General features: G+C 44.6%; 1 protein-coding gene, 1 long non-coding RNA gene and 1 pseudogene across 3 annotated transcripts; 1 reads left to right on the top strand and 2 right to left on the bottom strand.

Annotated features, from left to right (window-relative positions):
- Positions 1–730: 730 nt before the first annotated feature.
- LOC103784645 (uncharacterized) lies at positions 731–1,799 on the bottom strand. The gene is made up of 2 exons (XR_610321.4): positions 1,466–1,799; positions 731–1,328 (listed from the first exon to the last, which is right to left on the bottom strand). It is a non-coding gene; the product is annotated as an uncharacterized LOC103784645 (long non-coding RNA).
- On the top strand, positions 1,663–16,932 carry ZNF426 (zinc finger protein 426). 2 transcript variants are annotated; one of them, XM_008961899.5, is made up of 8 exons: positions 1,663–1,889; positions 2,116–2,205; positions 4,132–4,280; positions 5,213–5,304; positions 6,525–6,651; positions 7,564–7,644; positions 9,425–9,507; positions 10,851–16,932. In XM_008961899.5, the coding sequence occupies exons 3-8, from the start codon at positions 4,256–4,258 to the stop codon at positions 12,105–12,107; spliced, it is 1,665 nt and encodes a 554-aa protein (XP_008960147.1). In that variant the 5' UTR covers positions 1,663–1,889; positions 2,116–2,205; positions 4,132–4,255; the 3' UTR covers positions 12,108–16,932. The 2 variants fall into 2 exon arrangements, with proteins under 2 accessions (XP_008960147.1, XP_054959390.1); XM_055103415.2 differs by lacking the exon at positions 5,213–5,304 and having other exon boundaries at positions 1,756–1,889.
- A 2,306-nt stretch (positions 16,933–19,238) lies between these two features.
- Positions 19,239–21,587, bottom strand: LOC129394762 (actin, alpha skeletal muscle-like; annotated as a pseudogene).
- Positions 21,588–21,795: the final 208 nt, after the last annotated feature.

Genomic DNA, 21,795 nt, shown 5'->3' with positions numbered 1-21,795 from the left:
CATTGTCAAGTTTGTATTGGGGCCAAGTGGTGTTGCAGAAGAAAATAAGGTATTTAGGTTTTAGGTCAGGTGTGAGTTGAATAGGTTTTAAGTTCTTGAGAACACAGGCTAAGGGAGAAGAACAGGGAATGGAGGGCAGAAGATTGCCCATAGTGAAGGAGGTAAGTTTAAAGAGAAAGGTAGAGACATGGAGAAGGCAGTGGAGTGGGGTGGGGGTGAGCAGCCCTGGGCTGTAATGTGGGTAAGCAGCCAAAGCAGGCAGCCCTGCAATTGACTTGCCACCAAGGCAATGTGGGTGAATGATCAAGGCAGGTATCCCCACAGTGATCAGACACCAATGGAATGTAGGTGAATAATCAGGCAGGTATCCCTACAGTGATTAGCCACCAAGGAAAGACTGTCTTCCTGAGTCCGTGACTGGAGCTGGAGTTTTGGGTACACAGATAAAATGTGTCTCCTTTGTCTCTACTGGAGAGGAAAAAGAACTGGAATTGGAAGGACAGAGAGATGGAAGGGTAGTGAGAGAGGCTGGAGAAGAGAGTGAAGAGACTGCTTACCCAATTTGAAATTGGTGAGATGTTCCTTGGGCTAGTCTGAGGACCCGAGGTAGTAGGTGGAGCTCCTCACGGAGTGAGGGTGAGGACGGGGCCGATCTCCCAAGGGAGTCTCCCTGTCCCAGGTTTCGGAACCAAATGTTACACACATCCATGTGAAAAGACCACCAACAGGCTTTGTGTTAGCAACAAGGCTGTTTATTCACTTGGGTGCAAGTGGGCTGAGTCCGAGAAAGGGGTCAGCAAAGGGAGATGGGGTGGGGCAGTTTTATAGGATTTGGGTAGGTAGTGGAAAGTTAAAGGTGGTTATCTTTTGCTGGCAGGGCCGGGGGTCACAAGGTGCTCCGTGGGGAACTCCTGAGACTCGTCCAGAAGAAGAATGTCACAAGGTCAAGAGATCAGTTGGGGTGGGGCAGCAACAAATCACAATGGTGGAACGTCATCAGTTAAGGCAGGAACTGGCTGTTTCACTTCTTTTGTGGTTCTTCAGTTGCTCCAGGCCATCTGGATGTATACGTGCAGGTGACAGGGTTTATGATGATTTAACTTGGGCTCAGAGGCCTGACAAGTAGTTCAAGACCAGCCTGGCCAGCAAGGCAAAACCCTGCCTCTACTAAAAATACAAAAATTAGCAGGGTGTGGCAGCATGCACCTGTAATTCCAGCTACTTGGGAGGATGATGCAGGAGAATCCCTTGAACCTGGGAGGTGGAGGCTGCAGTGAGCTGAGATGGCTCCACTGAACTCCAGCCTTGATGACAGAGTGAGATTTTGTCTCAAAAAAAAAGAAAAGACGTTTTAAAGCAAGGCAGAAAACCTAGAAATTATTTTTAAAAACAATTCTTTTAGCTGCATAGAAAATATTTTTTACATCAAATGTTGAAATAGTAACAGAGCAAAAGACGTAGTTACCTATTTTCTACATGCATAACACATTGGCTCCTTCCCCTATGGCCGCCCTGCTGCGGCCTCGCCCACAGGCCTGGCTATAACTTCAACCCTTTCCTCTGGGCCTGGACCCACATTCCTCCCCGCCCCCTGCCCGTAGCCCTGCCCACAGGCTTGGCTCTAACCTCGACCTTGCCTTCTGGACCCATTTCTGCCTGCAGCCCCCACGCTGAGCCCACCCCAAGGTCCTCCGCAGCCAAGCAGATGGAAAGTAGAATTTTTCTGCCTCGAGGAGGTCTTACACGGCAGAAACCCTAGTCCCGAAACCCCGCCTGGCCCGAGGCGGAGAGCGTAAATGACGTCAGCGGTGCGCCGTTCCTTTTGTGACGCCGGCTGTGAGCGTCTGAGAGTCTTTTTGCTTTTCAGAGTTAAGGCCTCACTGGCCTGGGTGAGTTCCGAGGAGATGAACTGGTTTTGGGGTGAAGGACGGGTTTGGCCCGGACGTTAGAGAGGCCTGGCCCGCTCCGCTCGTGTCTGCTGGGCCCGCTAGCGTCCGCTCGGACCGTCGCTCCTCGGGAGGAGTCGGGTTTATAGTTACGGTGTCCGCAGGGTGTTTTCATCTGTGCGCCCCTCTCCAAAGGCCTCCAAAGCAGCGTTTGTGAATTTTTTTCCAGCAGGAAAATAATTGCTGCCTTTTGCATCCGCGTTGGCTCCGTCCCCAGGATCTTCCCGGTTCAGGGACCTGGCGATTTCTGAGTGTTCCGGTGAGCACTGGGTGAAAGTTGGTTCTAGGGGGCCTTTTCTGTCTTCTCTTATGCAAACGAATGTTTCATCTGTAAGTTTGGTTTCGTCTTATTGTGTTGTGTTTTATTTTTGACCATTACTTTCATGGCGAAAGATAAAGATGCTTTTTAGGTTTATAGGGTGTGCGTATTTGTGTATGTGAATATAAACGTTTGTAGACCGCAAGTCTTTCTGCTAAAGAATACTAAGAATAATAACTCATTCTCTTCGAATGGAGTTCCTAGGCCTGTACATCCCAAGAGAGCTTCTTAATCAGACCTCCAGAGGGAAAGGATGAAGGCTTTATTATTCTAGTATCACAATAATCAAATTTACAATGAACAGGATGGTTGGATTAAGGAGTTTGAAACCAGCCTGGCTAAGATGGTGAAACCCCGTCTCTACTAAAAGTAGAAGAAAAATTAGCCGAGCGTGGTGGTGGGGTCTTGTAATCCCAGCTACTTGGGAGACTAAGGCAGGAGAATCACTTGAACCCAGGAGGCGGAGGTTGCAGTGAGCTGAGATCGTGCCACTGAACTCCAGCCTGGGAGACAGAGTGAGCCTCCGTCTCAAAAAAAAAAAAAAAGAAAAAAAAAAAAAGAGAAACGAAGGATGTGTGCATTTTAAGCTACATTGATTGTATATCAATGAAAAAAAAAAAAGCAGGCTGGGTACAGTGGCTCACACCTGTGATCCCAGCACTTTGAGAGGCTGAGGCAGGAAGATCTCTTGAGCCCAGGAGTTTAAGACCAGCCTGGGCAACATAGCAAGACTCCCATCTCTCCAAAAAAAAAAAAAAAAAAAAAAAAGTTAAATATTCTATACAGATGCCACCAAACTGAATATTTGTGGGCCTAGTCAGCCCTAGGACCCCCAGTTTGAGACCCCTGGGAGTAGGTGTGATCTATACCAGGAGTCCAGAACTGTGGTTTTTGTGACTTTAGGGTTTTAGTCTTATTGGTAGAAGGAGGCCTATAGAGTTTTTGTGAATTTGGTTCATGGATAATGAACTGCGGAACTTTCACTGTTTATCATCATTTGACTCCCATTCTGTAGGTGATTGAGCCACTGTTTCATGTTTGATTAATTAATGATTGTCATTAATTCTTTTTTTTTTTTTTTTTTTTTTTGAGACAGAGTCTTGCTCTGTCACCTAGGCTGGAGTGCAGTGGTGTGATCTCAGCTCCCTGCAACTTCCATTTCCCAGGATCAAGCGATTCTCCTGCCTCAGCCTCTTGAGTAGCTGGGATTACAGCCGCACACCACGCCTGGCTAATTTTTGTATTTTTAGTAGAGATGGAGTTTCACCGTGTTGGTTAGGCCGGTCTTGAACTCCTGACCTCATGATCTGCTGGCCTCAGGCTCCCAAAGTGCTGGGATTACAGGCGTGAGCCACCCTGCCCAGCCAAATAAAACCAAACTTTGGTGGAAAAAAATTAACCAGATAAATACTATGAAAAGGTAGTTCTCTTCGAAGACCCATAAAACAGACCAGTGTTAGGCACAGAGTGGTTTGGCCTTGCCTCTCTGACAGTGTGAGCTGGGGATGCAGATTTGATTTGAGTGTTTCCAATCAAGGCCCAGTTGAGGTGCTACCCAATACTTAAAAGTGTATTGTGAGATTATTTTTTCTATGTGTGTGTGCAAAACTTGTACTTGCATTCAGGTTCTGGTTTACCACTTCATTTTTTGTTTTGTTTGTTTACTTATTTTTATTTTTGTTTCTTTAGAGATAGGGTCTTGCTATGTTGCCCAGGCTGGTCTCAAACTTCTGGGCTGAAGCAGTCCTCCCACCCTGGCCTCCCAAAATGCTGGGATTACAGGCATGAGCTACTGCCCCAGCCGGTGTATATGTTTGACGGCTGATGATTAAGTACTGCTTGTTGATTATTGATTAATACCAACAGGAATCCCAATAACCCTGTTTAAAGAGGAATGGAGATTGCCACTGTCCATTTAGATTAATGAGGTGTCCTGAAGTGATGGTGACATCAATGAAAGGAGGGTTCTGACACGTTCTCACCTCGCGGGATGGCAGCTGTTGATTTGTCCCATGGTAAGCCCTGTTGCTCTTTTTCGGATATCCTGCTCTAGGTTCCCTTTACACAATATAGGGTCTAGTGGTTTGGGCAGCTGGTCATGTTGCTGATTCATTTGGGAGGTGCTGAGGGGTGCCAGAACATGCTGTTTTGTGAGTCAGCCCCTGCCTGTGAATTTCGGAAAGAGGTACTGCATAATCTCCTTCATGAATTCTAATCAGCATGATAGAGTCCCATGCTCTGGGTATATGTTTCCTTACGTGTGAAATGAGACTATTGTACTTTTCCTGATGGGCAGCACAGCTCATCATCACGTTTAGGACTGCTCTGGCATTGTATGGTAGTAGGTTGTATGTTTGCGTTTTGTTTCTTTTCTTTTTTTTTTTTTTTTCTGATACAAAGTCTCGCTCTTTTGTCCAGGCTGGAGTGCAGTGGTGCATTCATAGCTCACTGCAGCCTCAAACTTTTGGGCTCAAGCAATCCTCCCACCTCTGCCTCCCAAGTACCTGGGACTGCAGGCACATGCCACCATGCCTGGCTGATTAAAAAAAATTTTTTTTGTAGAGATGGGGAGTTTATGTTCACTATGTTGTCCAGGGTAGTCTCGAACTCCTAGGCTTAAGCAATCTTCTTGCCTCAGCTTCTCCAAGGAGATGGGACTACAGGTGTGTGTTACCACACCAGGCTCATTTTAAAATTTTTTTGTAGAGACGGGGTCTCACCGTGTTGCCCAGGCTGATCTCAAACTTCTCGCCTAAAGTAATCCTCCCACCTCAACCTCCCAGAGCACTAGGATTACAGATGTGAGCCACTGCAACTGGCCTTATGTGTGTTTTCCTGATTTTGCAGGAATATGTGGGAATTTCATACTAGGAGGTAATGACCTCTAGGTAGGTGGATGTGGGGATTATGGTCAGCTCGGGGTTCTCTTGCCTTCATTTTCTTACAGGACATTATCTTTCTGGGGACCCAGTTTGCCTTCATGAAGAAAAGACACCAGCAGGAAGAATAGTGGCTGACTGCCTAACAGATTGTTATCAGGTAAAAAGCAGCTGTATTCTTATACATAGTGACATACTTGCATCCACCAGGTAGACACATTTCCCTCTAGGCAGAGTTGTCTCCAGACTTCTTTTTTTTTTTTTTCTTGAGAGGGAGTCTCGCTGTGTTGCCAGGCTGGAGTGCAGTGCTATGCTCTCGGCTCACTGCAAGCTCCGGTCTCCAGGCTTCTTAAAGCAAATAAAGTGTCACTCAAGGACTGAATCCCCATTTGAATTTCCCCAAGGGTTGGGGCCACCCATATAGGGAGGTGTTAACTTGGAAATCATCCCAGGCCGGGCATGGTGGCTTACACCCATAATCCCAGCACTTTAGGAGGCTGAGGCAGGCAGATTGCTTGAGTACAGGAGTTCAAGATCAGCCTGAGCAACATAGTGAGACCCCGTCTCTACAAAAAATTTAAAAATTAGCTGGGCAAAGTGGTACATGACTGGACTCCCAGCTACTTTGGAGGCTGAAGTGGGAGGATCACTTCAGCCCTGGAGGTTGAGGCTGCAGTGAGCTGTGATTGCACCACTGCACTCTAGCCTGGGCAACAGAGCAAGACTCCGTCTCAAAAAAACTAAAAAAAAAAGTGTCCTTTAAGTTGTTTATCAGCATTGATCAGATGTCTGGAATGTGCTGAGCAATGCGCTCAAATAGATGGAAATAAGATGAGATCTTGGGTGGGCACAGTGGCTCATGCCTGTAATCCCAGCACTTTGGGAGGCTGAAGGGGGCGGATCATGAGGTCAGGAGTTCGAGACCAGCCTAGCCAGTATGCTGAAACCCTATCTCTACTAAAAATACAAAAAATTAACCGGGCATGGTGGCGTGTGCCTGTAATTTCAGCTACTCGGGAGGCTGAAGCAGGAGAGTTGCTTGAACCTGGGAGGTGGAGGTTGCAGTGAGCCAAGATTGCACCAGTGCACTCCAGCCTGGGCAACAGAGTTAAGAGTCCATTTCAAAAAAAAAAGAGATCTCCTAGTCTGGTTGTGCTGAGATAAATTCATATTCAAGAAGTGCCATTAATGCACTATGAGTGGAGGAGATGACAGTGAGTATGTTTAGGGTGCGAGGAGTTTCTAGGACCCTTAAAACCTGGGGCTGGTCACTGCAGCCCTTGGAATCCTGCATAGGCATTGGGTCCCCCTTCCTCATCCTCCAGCGAACGCTGATGGGCTTGTTACTTGGCTCCAACCAGCATGTGTGTGATGCTTTAGGATTCAGTGACCTTTGACGATGTGGCTGTGGACTTCACCCAGGAGGAGTGGACTTTACTGGACTCAACTCAGAGAAGCCTCTACAGTGACGTGATGCTGGAGAACTACAAGAACCTGGCCACAGTAGGTAAGACTGGCCTCATCCCTTGCAGCCTTCTATGGAACTGATATGTTTTGTACTTACTGTTTTGCAGCATTGGCAATTCAACTCTGAATGCAAAGAGAAATAACAGAGACATAGTCCCTGTCCTAAATAGATTTTAATCTACTGTGACCATTCTGAAAATGTGGTCCAAGATTAATAGCAACACCATCTGCCTGTTAGAAATATACATTTTCCTTCTCCACCCAGAAACCTGGAGTTGAAGCCCAATAATCTGTGTTTGAACAAGTTCTCTGGATGACTCTGATGCACAATAATGTTTTAAAAAAACACTGGGGTAGTTGTTTCCCCAGAAGAATGAAGATCTCTGTTATACTTCCTTATTCCTTATTTGTTGTTGTTCTTGTTTTGAGACAGTTTCACTCTGTCACGCAGGCTGGAGTGCATTGGCATGATCTCAGCTCACTGCAATCTCTGCCTCCTGGGTTCAAGCGATTCTTGGGCCTCAGCCTCCCGAATAGCTGGGATTACTGGCATGCACCACCACACCCGGCTATTTTTTTTTTTTTTTTGTATTTTTAGAAGAGATGGGGTTTCACCATGTTGGCCAGGCTGGTCTCGAACTCCTGACCTCAAGTGATCCACCTGCCTCAGCCTCCCAAAGTGCTGGGATTACAGGCATGAGCCACCACACTCGGCCATTATTTTGTGTTTGAATAAAAGTCTTAGTGCTTTTTAAATGTGTACATAAGCCTGAATTTCGGTTTAGGGGACAGAAGTTACCAGACTGTTTGGGGCACAGTCAGAGTTGTTATTTGCATTTTTAGCCCTTTTGAAATAGCTTCACCACTTTCATTAGATCTGTAGTTTCTGAATCACAGAAAGGTTTGTAATTTTTTATGAGCCTCTTCCATTAATGTATTTCTCTGTGCTCAGGAGGTCAGATCATCAAACCCAGTCTAATCTCTTGGTTGGAACAAGAAGAGTCAAGGACAGTTCAGGGAGGAGTTCTCCAAGGTCAGTGTTCATGAAGAACAACTCTGGTTGATGAGAAGTTCAGTATGTTTGAAAGCATAATTAGGAAACTTTTTAACATGTACTTTCTCCCTGCACTCTAAACCCCAAGGTTTAGAGAAAGTTAGGAAATATTTAACTTCCCACACGCTTTTATTTACAGAGCAGTCCCCCCTTGTCTGTGATTTCACTTTTCACGGTTTCAGTTATCTGCATTCAACCATGGTCCAAAAATATTAAATGGGAAACTCGGCCAGGCATGGTGGCCCACGCCTGTAATCCCCACACATTGGGAGGCCTAGGCGGGTGAATCATTGAGCCCAGGAGTTCAAGACCAGCCTGGGCAACATACCGAGAACCTTGTTTCTACAAAAAATACAAAAATTAGCCGAGGGTGGTGGGACGCACCTGCTGTCCCAGTAACTCAGGAGACTGAGCTGTGAGGATGGATTGAGACTAGGAGGTCAAGGCTGTGGTGAGATGTGATTGCACCACTGTACTCCAGCCTGGGTGATAGAGTGAGACCCTGGCCACTGACCCCCACCCCACAAAAAAAAAAAAAAAAAAAAAAAAGAAAAAAAAATTTCCAGAAATAAACAAAACAATTCATAAGTTTTAAATTTCTCACCATTCTCAGTAGTATGATGAACCGTTATGTCATCCTGCCTGGGGTGTGAATCATCCTTTTGTCTAATATATCCACACTGTGTACACCACCTGTGAGTCACGTAGCGGTCATCTCAGTTACCAGATCGAAGAATCATAGTATGTACAGGGTTCAGAACTAGCCATGATTCAGGCATCCACCTGGGGTCTTAGAAGATTTCTTTAAGTTAATCATGGCTTTTGTTTGTTTGTTTTGTTTTTTGAGATGGAGTCTTGCTCTGTCGCCCAGGCTGGAGTGCAATGGTGCAATCTCAGCTCACTGCAAGCTCCACCTCCCGGGTTTATGCCGTTCTCCTGCCTCAGCCTCCCAAGTAGCTGGGACTACAGGTGCCTGCCACCATGCCTGGCTAATTTTTTTGTATCTTTAGTAGAGACGGGGTTTCACCGTGTTAGCCAGGATAATCTCAATATCCTGACCTCCTGATCTGCCTGACTCGGCCTCCCAAAGTGCTGGGATTAAAGGCATGAGCCACCGTGCCCGGCCAAGTTAATTGTTTAGATATACGCTCTTTTTTCAGAAATTTCCTACTTTCATTCCCTGATTCTCTCTATTCACTATCAGTTTTAATTTTCATAGCATCAATTTGTAATAAATGATCGAAAAGTTTTACCCCATGTCCTTGTCTTGGCCAATTTTTCCCCCTTTGGATCATTTACATCAAAACCAAATTTTTGATATAGCCCAAATCCCCAAATGTCTTCTGCTTTTTCTTGCCGTGTTTAATTTGAAACAAATAGAAATAAGCCATATTGTTTTGAACTCTTTCCATTTCTTTCTCCAAATCCTTTCATTTGTTCTTGTTGTGGTTCACTCTGTTTGTTGCCAAGGCTGGAGTGCAGTGGTGTGATCTGAGCTCCTTACAACCTCTGCCTCCTGGATTCAAGAGATTCTCCAGCCTGAGCCCGTGAGTAGCTGGGATTACAGGTGCTCACCACCACACCCAGCTAGCTTTTGAATTTTTAGTAGAGGTGGGGTTTTGCCATGTTGGCCAGGCTGGTCTCAAACTCCTGACCTCAAGTGATCCACCTGCCTTAGCCTCCCAAAGTGCTGGGATTACAGGCATGAGCCACTGTGCCTAGCTTGAGTCCTTTTATTTGTTTGTCTGTTTTATTTCAGGATGGGAAATGCGGCTTGAAACCCAGTGGTCTACACTTCAGCAGGACTTTTTGAGGGGTCAGACATCCATTGGGATACAATTGGTAAGATTTGCATAGGATATTTTTTATTTTCCACCCTCAGAGAAAATCAAGAATTCTGTTATGGGAAGTCAGCAAAAATAAGAGATATTTGAGAGAAGTTGCATACACATGAGAGGGAGCAAAGAATTTAGGGATGCTCCAATTGTGAAACTTGTTTCTTTGGAGCTTTCACACATTCCCACAAGTGTAACTAGACGTTGAGTTTTGTTTTGGTGTTTTTTTTGAAATGAGATATTGCTCTGTCACCCAGGCTGGAGTGCAGTGGTGCAATCATGGCTCAGTATAGTCTTGACCTCCTGGGCTCAGGCGATCCTCCCACCTCAGCCTCCCTTGGTAGCTGGGACTACAGGCATGCACCACCACACCCAGCTAATTCTTTAAAATTTTGTGGAGACAGGGTCTTGCTGTGTTTCCCAGGCTAGTCTCAAACTCCTGTGCTCAAGTGATCCTCTGCCTCAGTTTACAAAAGCGCTGGGAGTACAGGCATGAGCCACCACATCTGGCTTAGACTATGAATTTTTTTTTTTTTTTTTGGTCGAGACAAGGTCTTGCTGTGTCACCCAGGCTGGATTGCAGTGGCACAAACATGGCTCACTGAAGCCTTGACCCCTTGGCTCAAGTGATCCTCCCACCTCAGCCTCCTATGTGGTTGGGACTACAGGAACACACCACCATGCCCAGCTAATTTTTTGATATTTTTTGTAGAGATGGAGTTTCGCCATGTTGCCCAGGCTGGTCTCTAATTCCTGGGTTCAAATGATCCACCCACCTTTGCCTCCCAAAATGCTGGGATTACAAATGTGAGCTACTGCACCCATCTAGACATTGAATTCTACAGAAATCTGTTATTATTATTATTATTTTGAGACGGAGTCTCGCTTTGTTGCCCAGGCTGGAGTGCAGTGGTGTGATCTTGGGTCACTGCAACCTCCGCCTCCCAGGTTCAAGCGATTCTTGTGTCTCAGCCTCCCAAGTAGCTGGGATTACAGGCATGTGCCACCAAGCCCAGCTAATTTTTGTATTTTTAGTAGAGACAGGGTTTCACCATGTTGGCCATGCTGGTCTTGAACTCCTGACCTCAGGTGATCTGCCCCCCATCGGACTCCCAAAGTGCTGGGATTACAGGCATAAGACACCATGCCTAGCCAAGATTAAAGTAGATGGCACAACATTCTAGAATAAGAGTTAAGTCATACCACTTAAATCTACAGGGAAGGACCTGAATGCATGTAATAAAAATGGCATCAATTATAATCACCATTATAATGTTTCTAGCTTCAGATGGGTATGTTCTGTTAATATGTTTGAGAAAAATCCTTAAATCATCATCTTCCCTTCAACAGGAAGGAAAACACAATGGAGGGGAACTCTGTGACTGTGAGCAATGTGGAGAAGTCTTCAGTGAACACTCATGCCTTAAGACGCACGTGAGAACTCAAAGTACAGGGAACACTCATGACTGTAATCAGTATGGAAAAGATTTCCTTACCCTGCGTGAGAAAACCTCTACTGGTGAGAAACTTTCTGAGTTTAATCAGAGTGAAAAAATCTTCAGCCTGACACCAAATATTGTATACCAGAGAACTAGCACACAAGAAAAGTCATTTGAATGTAGTCACTGTGGAAAATCCTTCATTAATGAGTCATACCTTCAGGCACATATGAGAACTCACGATGGAGAAAAACTCTACGAATGGAGGAATTATGGGCCAGGTTTTATTGACTCTACAAGCCTTTCTGTGCTTATAGAAACCCTCAATGCAAAAAAGCCCTACAAATGTAAGGAATGTGGAAAAGGCTATAGATACCCAGCCTACCTCAGTATTCACATGCGAACCCACACTGGGGAGAAACCATATGAATGTAAGGAATGTGGGAAAGCCTTCAATTATTCCAACTCATTTCAGATACATGGAAGAACTCACACTGGAGAGAAACCCTATGTATGTAAGGAATGTGGGAAAGCCTTCACTCAGTACTCGGGCCTTAGTATGCATGTACGATCTCACAGTGGAGACAAGCCCTATGAATGTAAGGAATGTGGGAAATCCTTCCTTACATCCTCACGCCTTATTCAACATATAAGAACTCACACTGGAGAGAAGCCTTTTGTATGTGTTGAATGTGGGAAAGCCTTTGCAGTTTCCTCAAATCTTAGTGGACATTTGAGAACTCACACTGAAGAGAAGGCCTGTGAGTGTAAGATATGTGGGAAAGTATTTGGGTATCCCTCATGTCTTAATAATCACATGCGAACGCACAGTGCCCAGAAACCATACACCTGTAAGGAATGTGGGAAGGCTTTTAACTATTCCACCCACCTTAAAATTCACATGCGAATCCACACTGGAGAAAAACCCTATGAGTGTAAACAATGTGGAAAGGCCTTCAGTCATTCCAGTTCATTTCAAATACATGAAAGGACTCACACTGGAGAGAAACCCTATGAATGTAAGGAGTGTGGGAAAGCCTTCACGTGTTCCAGTTCCTTTAGAATTCATGAAAAAACTCACACAGAAGAGAAACCCTATAAATGTCAGCAATGCGGGAAAGCTTACAGTCATCCCCGTTCACTTCGAAGACATGAACAAATTCACTAGTGAGAAACTGTCCATGTAATAAATGTGGGAAAGCTCTCATTTGTTCCAGTTCACTTCAAAGACATGAATGAACTCAGTCTGGAGAGAAGAAGCTGCATGAAAATTAACTTAATTCCTGTAATCCCAGCATTTTGAGAGGCTGAGGTGGGTGGATCACTTGAGGTCGGGAGTTTGAGACCACCCTGGCCAACATGGTGAAACCTTGTCTCTACTAAAAATACAAAAAATTTAGCCAGGTGTGGTGGTGGGCACCTGTAATCCCAGCTACTTGGGAGGCTGAGGCAAGTGAATCACTTGAACCCAGGAAGCAGAGGTTGCAGTGAGCAGAGATCATGCCACTGCACTCCAGCCTGGGCGATGGAGTGAGACTCCATCTCAAAAAAAAAAAAAAAGAAAATTATTTGATTAAATTGAGTCTGTTAGAGTACATCCCTAATCCGATATGATTGGTGTCCCTATAAGAAGAGAAAGACACAACTGAGACAACAAATAGAAGCTGATGTGAAGTCATCAGATGATGGCCATCTGCAAGCCAAAGACAGAGCACTGGGACAGATCCTTCTATCAAAGCCACCAACCCTGCTGGCACCTTCATCTTGGGCTTCCAGAACTTTGAACAAATAAACTTCTCTTGTTTGAGCCACCCAGTCTGTGGTATTTTGTTGTGGTGGCTCTAGCAAGTGAATACAGTAAGCAATAAGCAAAAACGTTTATAGATTGTCCAAAAGCCTTAATATTCACATGCAAAGCCACACTGGAGAGAAACTATATGAATGTAAGACGTGGGAGAGCCTTCATTGAGTCTTCAGTCCTTTCTACATACAGGAGAAATTACGTAGGAGAGAAATTGTATGAATGTAAGGAGCATGAAAAAGCCTGTGAATGTTCACTATATTTTAATATTCACATGCAAGTTGTCTGGTCGTAGACCATGTGAAAATAGAGGAGAAAAAAGGAAAGAAAGTTTCTTTTACTGTGAACGCAAGGAATGTGACCCCATACACCATACTGGAACTTGGAGTGGACTGAAATCCCATTAGGATTGTGGAAAAGCTTACATTAATGTTTTCTACCTTCTAGAAGGTGTAAGAAGTCGAACTGGAGAGAAGCCTTTTACCTGTAATGCATGTAGGAAGCCTTACATTAATTCCACAGAATTTTTTTTACACATGTAAAATTACCTCAGAACCCTGGGAAGGTAAGGAATATGGTATAACCTTTAAATATTTCACATGCCATAATAAGTACACGAATTCTGATAATACTGTACTGTTTCTTGAGTAGTGTTAGTACCTTATACTATCAAAATAATCCTAAATCCTCCCTCTCAGACCTTCCATCATTACTATATTTCACTTTTATGCCTATACACACACACAAATTAGCATATGTAATCTAATACATTGTAGCTATTTTTCAGAAGTTATCAGATCAATTAAGAATTAGAAAAATAAACATTTTTATTTTACCTTCACTTCTTCCTTCTATGCTCAAAGTTGGATGTAATTCTTATACTTGATCCTCAATACTTAAAGCATTTCCCCCCCTCTGGCTTCTATGAAAATTTTTTGTTATCTTTGATATTCTGTTATTTTTAAATGATATGCCTAAGTATAGGTTTTTGGTGCTCGTCCTTCTTGGTGTTTGCTTAGCCTCCTGGATTTGCGTTTTGGTGTCTGAGTTAATTTTGAGAAATTCTGTCATTGTTTCAAATATTTCTTTCCCTTTTTTTTTCTTTCCATCTGGTATTTCCTTTATATGTAGGATACATCTTTTGTAGTTATCCCACAGTTCTTATATCTTGTTTTTTTATTCTTCTCTTTGCTTTTCAGGTGTGGATGTTTCTGCTGATATATTCTCAAGCTCTTTAGTTGGCTGTTTCTTGGCCAATAATAAGCCTACCAAAGACATTCTTCATTTCTGTTACACTGTCTTCAATCTCTAGCATTTCTTTGTGGTTCTTAGAATTTCCATCTCTGTGTTTACACTGCCTGTCTGTTCTTGGATGCTGTCTGCTTTATCCAGTAGAACCCATGGCGTATCAATCATAATTGTTTTAAATTCCCAGTCTGATAATTTCAGCAATCCTGCTATATCTGGTTCTGGCTCTTACTCTTTCTCTTTAAACTAACTTTTGCCTTTTAGTATGCTTGTAATTTTTCCTTAGCTGGACATGGCATACTGGATAAGAGGAAATGCTGTAAGCAGGCCTCTAGTAATCATGATAAGCTGTGGGGAGAGGGGCAGCATTCTATTGTCCAGGGATTAGATGTCAGTCTTGCAGAGAGTCTGTGCTTCTGCACTGTGAACTTCAGTTTTTCCCACCCTTTAGTTGGGTCAGGATGTATAGAGTTGGCTGGAGTTGGATATTTCCCTTCCTCCAGGTCACTGAAGCTCTGACTAAAACTCCAGGTATGGTGGCTTATGCCTGTAATCCCAGCACTTTGGGAGGCCAAGGCAGGTGGATCACCTGAGGTTGGGAGTTCATGACCAGCCTGAATTGCTTGAATCCAGGAGGTGGAGGTCACAGTGAGCCGAGATTGTGATACTGCACTCCAGCCTGGGAAACAGTGAGACACTGTCTCAAAAAAATAAATAAATAAAAGGCTAGGCGCAGTGGCTCAACCCTGTAATCCCAGCACTTTGGGAGGCAGAGGTGGGTGGATCACGAGGTCAGGAGATCAAGACCATCCTGGCCAACATGGTGAAACCCTGTCTCTACTAAAAATACAAAAAAATTAGCTGGGTGTGGTGGCGGGCACCTGTAGTCCCAGCTACTTGGGAGGCTGAGGCAGGAGAATGGTGTGAACCCAGGAGGTGGAGCTTGCAGTGAGCCGAGATCATGCCACTGCACTCCAGCCTGGGTGACAGAGTGAGACTCTGTCTCACAACAACAACAACAACAACAACAAAAACAACCCATCATCAATGCTCAGCCTTTCTTAAACATGAACTCATGGTGGACAGTGCCCTATGAATGTAAGGAATATAGAGAAGCCATCACTAGTTACTCAAACCTTATTGAATGTGTGAAAATTTACTCTGGAGAGATGCCCTTTCAGCATAAGAAATGTTGAAAAGGATTTATATAATCCTTCCTTTTTAATATCCACATACAAACTCACTGAAGAAAAACCCTGAAAATGTAAAGCAATGTTGAAAAACCTAGTTATTTAAATTCATTTCAAGTATATGAACTCACATGGTAAAGAAACCCTGTGAATATAAGTAGTATGATAAATTCTTGAATTTTTTTTTTTTTTTTTTTTTTTTGAGGCAGAGTTTTGCTCTTGTTGCCCAGGCTGGAGTGCAATGGCTCGATCTTGGCTCACTACAACCTCTATCACCCAGGTTCAAGTGATTCTTCTGCCTCAGCCTCCCAAGTAGCTGGGATTACAGGCATGTACCACCATGCCCAGCTAATTTTGTATTTTTAGTGAAGGCAGGGATTCTCCATGTTGATCAGGCTGGTCTCGAACTCCTGACTTCCAGTGATCTGCCTGGTTTGACCTCCCAAAGTGCTGAGATTACAGGCATGAGCCATCACACCCAGCCAGTTCTTCAATTCTTACAGTCCCTTTCCATGTCATTAAAGAACTCACACTGGAGAGAAATCTTATCAATGTTAGAATTGTGGTAAAGCTCTCTGTTGTTCCCATTTACATGAAAGATGTGAACAGTCACATTGTAGAAAAATGCTGTGAGAGTTGGGAATCTGGAACCACTTCTTTATTATCTCAGGTCATAATGAACTTGTAAGAATTCACAGTGCCAGGAAACCCTATGTAAATGGAAAATATGGGAAAGGCTTCATTTAATCCATAGGACTGATACCACAAAACTCCCACTAGGAGAAAACCTATGTTTATACGGAATGTGGGAAAATCTTCACTTATTCCTCAAGCCTTAAAGTGTATGTCAGGATTCCCAGTGGAGAGAAGCCATATTGATGTAAGGAATGTGGGAAAGCCCTTGCCTGCCACTTAGTCCTTGATAAACATTTTAGAACACAAACTGGAGAGAAACTATGAATTCAAGGATTGTGGGAAAACCCTTTTATGTTCCACAAGCTTTAATATTCATATGCAACGTATGCTGGAGAATAACTTGATGACTATAATAAGTGGAATGGCCTAGATCAGGGATCCCCAAACCCCTGGGCCATGGACTGGTACTGGTCTGTGGCCTGCTAGGATCCAGGGTGCACAGCAGGAGGTGAATGTAGGATGAGCAAACATTACTGCCTGAGCTCAACTTTCTGTCAGATCAGCAGTGGCATTAGATTCTCATAGGAGCATGAACTTTATTGTGAACTGCACATGCAAGGGATCTAGGTTGCACACTCCTTATGAGAATCTAATGCCTGATGATCTGAACTGGCACAGTTTAATCCCCAACTCCAGTCCGTGGGAAAAATGTCTTCCACGAAACTGGTGCCAAAAAGTTAGGGGACCACTGATTTAGATTATGTCACATGTCCCATCCACCCATTAACATTAAAGCTTTCATCCCTGGGACCTCAAGATAATGGTGGTATTTGGAGATGTGGTTTTTTAAAGAGGTGATTTTAAAATGAGGCAGTTAGAATGGGGCCCTCATTCAATATGACTGGTTTCCTTATAAGAAGTGAAAGAGATACCAGGGTAGCAGGAACAGAATTTTATGTGAAGTGACCGGAAATGGTTACCTTCAAGGCAAAGAGAGATTCCTGGAGGAGATCCTTCTTTTAAGGCTCATTATAGAGGAAATCATCCTTATCTACAGTTTGATCCTGGACTTCCAGCCTCAAAAATTATGAGCAAATAAATTTCTATTGTTTAAGCCATTCAATGTGTGGGGTTCCTTTTTTTGGTCAACTCTATCAAAATAATACAGTAAAGAATGTGAGAAAACCTTTAGATATTCCATAGTCTTTAATATTCATGTTCAGAGTTAAAATGGAAAGAAACCTTATGAATGTAAGGAATGAAATGTTTTCTGTCTGTGTAGTGTGTGTGTGTGTGTGTGTGTGTGTGTGTGTGTGTTTGAGACACAGTCTCCCTCTGTTGCCCAGGCTTGAGTACAATGGCATGATCTTGGCTCACTGCAACCTCTGCCTCCTGGGTTCAAGCATTTCTCCTCTCTCAGCCTCTGGAGTAGCTAGGATTACAGGCACGTACCACCATGCTCAGCTAATTTTTGTATTTTTAGTAGAGCTGGGGTTTCATCATGTTGGTCAGGGTGGTCTCGAACTCATGGTCTGAAGTGATCTGCCCACCTTGGCTCCCCAAAGTGCTGGGATTACAGGCATGAGCCACCACACCTGGCCTCTTTTCAATCTTTGGTCTGCTAAATGTAAGAAATCACGCAGGAGACCATTTCAGTGAATCTAAGGCATATGAAAAACCATTTTATTATCCCTTAGAGCATCTGAACTCATCTGGTGAAAGAACTTATAAAACTCACATGAGAAAAAAGAATACAAAGAAGAGGTTTCTTGTAGTATGAAATCAAAGAACGTGATCTTGCACAAAATGGGAAGAGCTTAGAGTGGATTGAAGCCCCATCATAAGGAATGTGGGCCGGGCACAGTGGCTCACACCTGTAATCCCAGCACTCTGGGAGGCTGAAGTGGGCAGATCACTTGAGCCCAGGAGTTCGAGACCAGCCTGGGCAACATGGTGAAACCTCATCTCTACAAAAGTACAAACATCAGCTGGTCATGGTAGTGTGCGTCTGTAGTCCCAGCTACTGAGGAGGCTGAGGTGGGAAGATCACTTGAGCCCAAGAGGTGGAGGTTGCAGTGAGCCGAGATTGTGCCAGTGCACTCCAGCCTGGGTAACAGAATGAGACCCCGTCTCAAGAAAATGTTGACTGAAAAATAAGAGAAACAAAAGGAACGTGGCAGGGCTTTTAAAAACTTCATACCTTATAGAAGGTGTAGAAACTCAGTGGAGAGAAACCTGCTTGTAAATCAAGTGGAATCACCTTTGTTCATTCATAAGGCTTCTTTTGTGCATTGTAAATTGCTGTGAAGCCATGGGAAGGGGAAAAGTGGGATACAACCCTTAGATATTTCACATGCCATAATATCTGCCTGATGGAGCCACCAAGCATGTCCCTTCTTTAAAAGGTCAGGTAAGGGGCCTGGCATGGTGGCTCACACCTCTAATCCCAGCGCTTTGGGAGGCCGAGGCAGGTGGATCACTGGAGGTCAGGAGCTCAAGCCCAGCCTGGTCAATATGGTGAAACCCCATCTCTACTAAAAATACAAAATTAGCCAGGTGTTGTGGTGCATGCCAGTAATCCCAGCTACTTGGGAGGCCAAGGCAGGAATTGAAGACCAGCCTGGCCAACATGGCAAAACCCCATCTCTACTAAAAATAGAAAAATTAGCCAGGCATGATGGTGGGGACCTGTAATCCCAGCTACTCAGGACGCTGAGGCAGGAAAGTTGTTTAAACCCAGGAGGTGGAGGTTGCAGTGAGCCAAGATTGTGCCACTGCACTCCAGCCTGGGCGACGAGTGAAGCTCCATCTCAAAAAAAAAAAAAGAAGAAGAAGGTGAGGTAGGGGCTGGGCCCAGTGGCTCATGCCTGTAATCTCCGCACTTTGGGAGGCCAAGACAGGAGGACCACCTGAACCCAGGAGTTCACAACCAGCCTGGGGCAACATAGCAAGACTCTGCCTCTTAAAAAAAAAAAAAAAGATCAGATAGGGACGTAGTACTAATCTCTTTCTGAAACTGAATGCTTGACATCTCCAAAGAATTCAGTGACCAGCAAGGGAATGTCCCAGTAAGCTTCGCTGGTCACATAGAAATGGAAACAGAATGAGTGCAGCAGCCTGACATTAGCAGCCTTGTGGCTTTACCTATTGGCAGCTACATCTTTTGGAAAAACTTTATCATAATTTTATCATGCATTTCTCCACCTGAAGCTAAGCTGCTGGCTCAAGGGGACCCTTATTGCCTGGCTGGGCCTCTTCAGTCATGATTGGAATAAGCTGAAAGCTGAATGTGTCCACTGGGTTTCTCCAGGCATCCAGCCTTGGAGTGCAATGGTGGGATCTTGGCTCACCACAACCTCCACCTCCCAGGTTCAAGCGATTCTCCTGCCTCAGCCTCCTGAGTAGGATTACAGGCATGCGCCACCACGCCCGGCTAATTTTTTTGTATTTTTAGTAGAGGCGGGGTTTCTCCATGTTGGTCAGGCTGGTCTCGAACTCCCAACCTCAGGTGATCCACCCACCTCAGCCTCCCAAAGTGCTGGGATTACAGGCATGACCCACCCTGCCCAGCTCTGGAAGCCTTTCTGTATCACTCTTGTTGCAAATAAGATAATTCATTTTGGGGATACATTCAAATAAATGACATGAAGATGAAATTGTCTTTCTGTTTGTCCTATTCTCAGATAAGACGTGTGGCCCCTTAGTTTTCTGTGGTGGTTTTATATGATTAAATTTGTTTTTGAAAGAGTTTCTGAATATATTACTTGTTCTGTTATGCACATTTTATAAATTAGCACTTTCTTCATGACTGCAGTTGTAAACACTTTCTCATTTGCATTATATATTCATTTAACAGTGAGCGTGTGTTTAACTGCCAAGATAAGTTTTTTTGTTTTTGTTTTTTCTTTTTTTTCCCATAAAATCAGATTCTGCAAAACTTGGGGATTTTTTGGTTTTGCTTTGAGATGGAGTCTCCCTCTGTCACTCAGGCTGGAGTCCAGGGGTGCAATCTCTGCTCACTGCAACCTCTGCCACCTCACCTGGCTGTCATGAGGGATTATTAATAGATGCTTTTAGATAGTCCTCTCTAGTGTCATTGATAATTGGTCATACCATGGGTCTACATGGAATTTCTTTTCTTTACTTTTTTTTTTTTTAAGGTGTGCACTTTCATTCAACTGCTGTCAAGTCAGTGTACAGGTAAGCCCTGGCTGCCTCCATTCCTCCACCCACCCCTAGGGACACCAACAGCCTTTATACATCTCAAGTTGGGGGACAAAAATGGGGGGACATGATGGCTGATCATTCAAAATTAAAAATACAAAGGCAAAGATTTAAAAATTTTTATATAATTTACACAAAAGCAACGCTATCACCACCCCATGTGAACTTGGGAGAGGACTGGGCATTCTCCTTAGAAATGGGGTGGCTTTTGGGAGGGCAAGGGACTTCCTGTAAGAATGCACCTCCCAGCCAGGCGAGGTGGCTCACGCCTGTAATGCCAGCATGGGAGGCTGAGGTGGGTGGATCATGAGGTCAGGAGTTCGAGACCATCCTTGCCAATATGGTTAAACCCCATCTCTACTAAAAATACAAAAATTAGCTGGGTGTGATGGTGCACCTGTAATCCCAGCTACTTGGGAGGCTGAGGCAGAAGAATCGCTTGAACCTGGGAGGCGGAGGTTGCGCTGTGCCGATTTGCACCACTGCACTCCAGTCTGGGCGACTGAGTGAGACTCTGTCTCAAAAAAACAAAAAAGAGAATGCACCTCCCGATATTTGGAATGACTATTTAAAAAAAGAACAATGTATAATCAAAGTCCTCAGCCACATTGTAGAACGTTTGGGATTCCTCGCTCCAACTAACTGCTGTCACTTGCACCATTCCAGGTTTTAAATCTTAAGCCAAAAAAAAAAAAAAAAACCAATCTTATTTTCTGCATAAGTTAGGTTTTTGTCAAGAAAGGTTATAATGTAAGTCACCGTCTGCCTAGAAGTATTTGTGGTAGGGTGGACAATACTGAGGCCGGACTCCTCGTATTCCTGCTTGCTGATCCTCATCTGCTGGAAGGGGGACAGCGAGGCCAAGATGGAGCCACTGATCCATACAGAATATTTGTGCTCAGGAGGAGCAATGATGTTGATCTTCTTCATGCTGGGAGCCATGGTGGTGATCTCCTCCTCCATCCTGTCAGCAATACCAGGGTACATGGTGGTGTTACTGGACAGCACTGGGTTGGCATCCAGGTCTTTGCAGATGTCAATGTCACATTTCATGATGGAGTTGAGGGTAGTTTCATGGATGCCACAGGATTCCATGTCCAGGAAGGAAGGCTGGAAAAGTGCCATGGGACAGCGGGGACCGCTCGTTGCTGACGGTGATGACCTGGCTGTCAGGCAGCTGGAATCTCTTCTTCAGGGAGAAGCTGGAGGCCACGTGCAGGGACAGCAGAGCCTGGATGGCTATGTACATGGATGGGGTGTTGAAGGTCTCAGACATGATCTGGGTCATCTTCTCATGGTTGGCCTTGGGGTTCAGGGGGGCCTCGGTCAGCAGCACCGGGTGCTCCTTGGGAGAAACATGCAGCTCATTGTAGAAGATGTCGTGCCAGGCTGAGCACAGTGGCTCATGCCTGTAATCCCAGCACTTTGGGAGGCCGAGGTGGGTGGATCACTAGGTGAGGAGATCGAGACCATCCTGGCTAAGACGGTGAATCCCCATCTCTACTAAAAATACAAAAAATTAGCCGGGTGTGGTGGCGGGCGCCTGTAGTCCCAGCTACTCAGGAGGCTGAGGCAGGAGAATGGCATAAGCCCGGGAGGTGGAGCATGCAGTGAGCCGAGATTGCGCCACTGCCCTCCAGCCTGAGTGACAGAGCGAGACTCCGTCTCAAAAAAAAAAAGGTGTGGTGCCAGATCTTCTCAATGTCATCCCAGTTGGTGACAATGCTGTGCTCGATGGGGTATTTCAGGGTCAGGTT

This window comes from Pan paniscus, chromosome 20 (assembly GCF_029289425.2).
Source record: "Pan paniscus chromosome 20, NHGRI_mPanPan1-v2.0_pri, whole genome shotgun sequence".
Taxonomy (NCBI): domain Eukaryota; kingdom Metazoa; phylum Chordata; class Mammalia; order Primates; family Hominidae; genus Pan; species Pan paniscus.
This window is presented reverse-complemented; position numbering and strand designations above follow the sequence as displayed.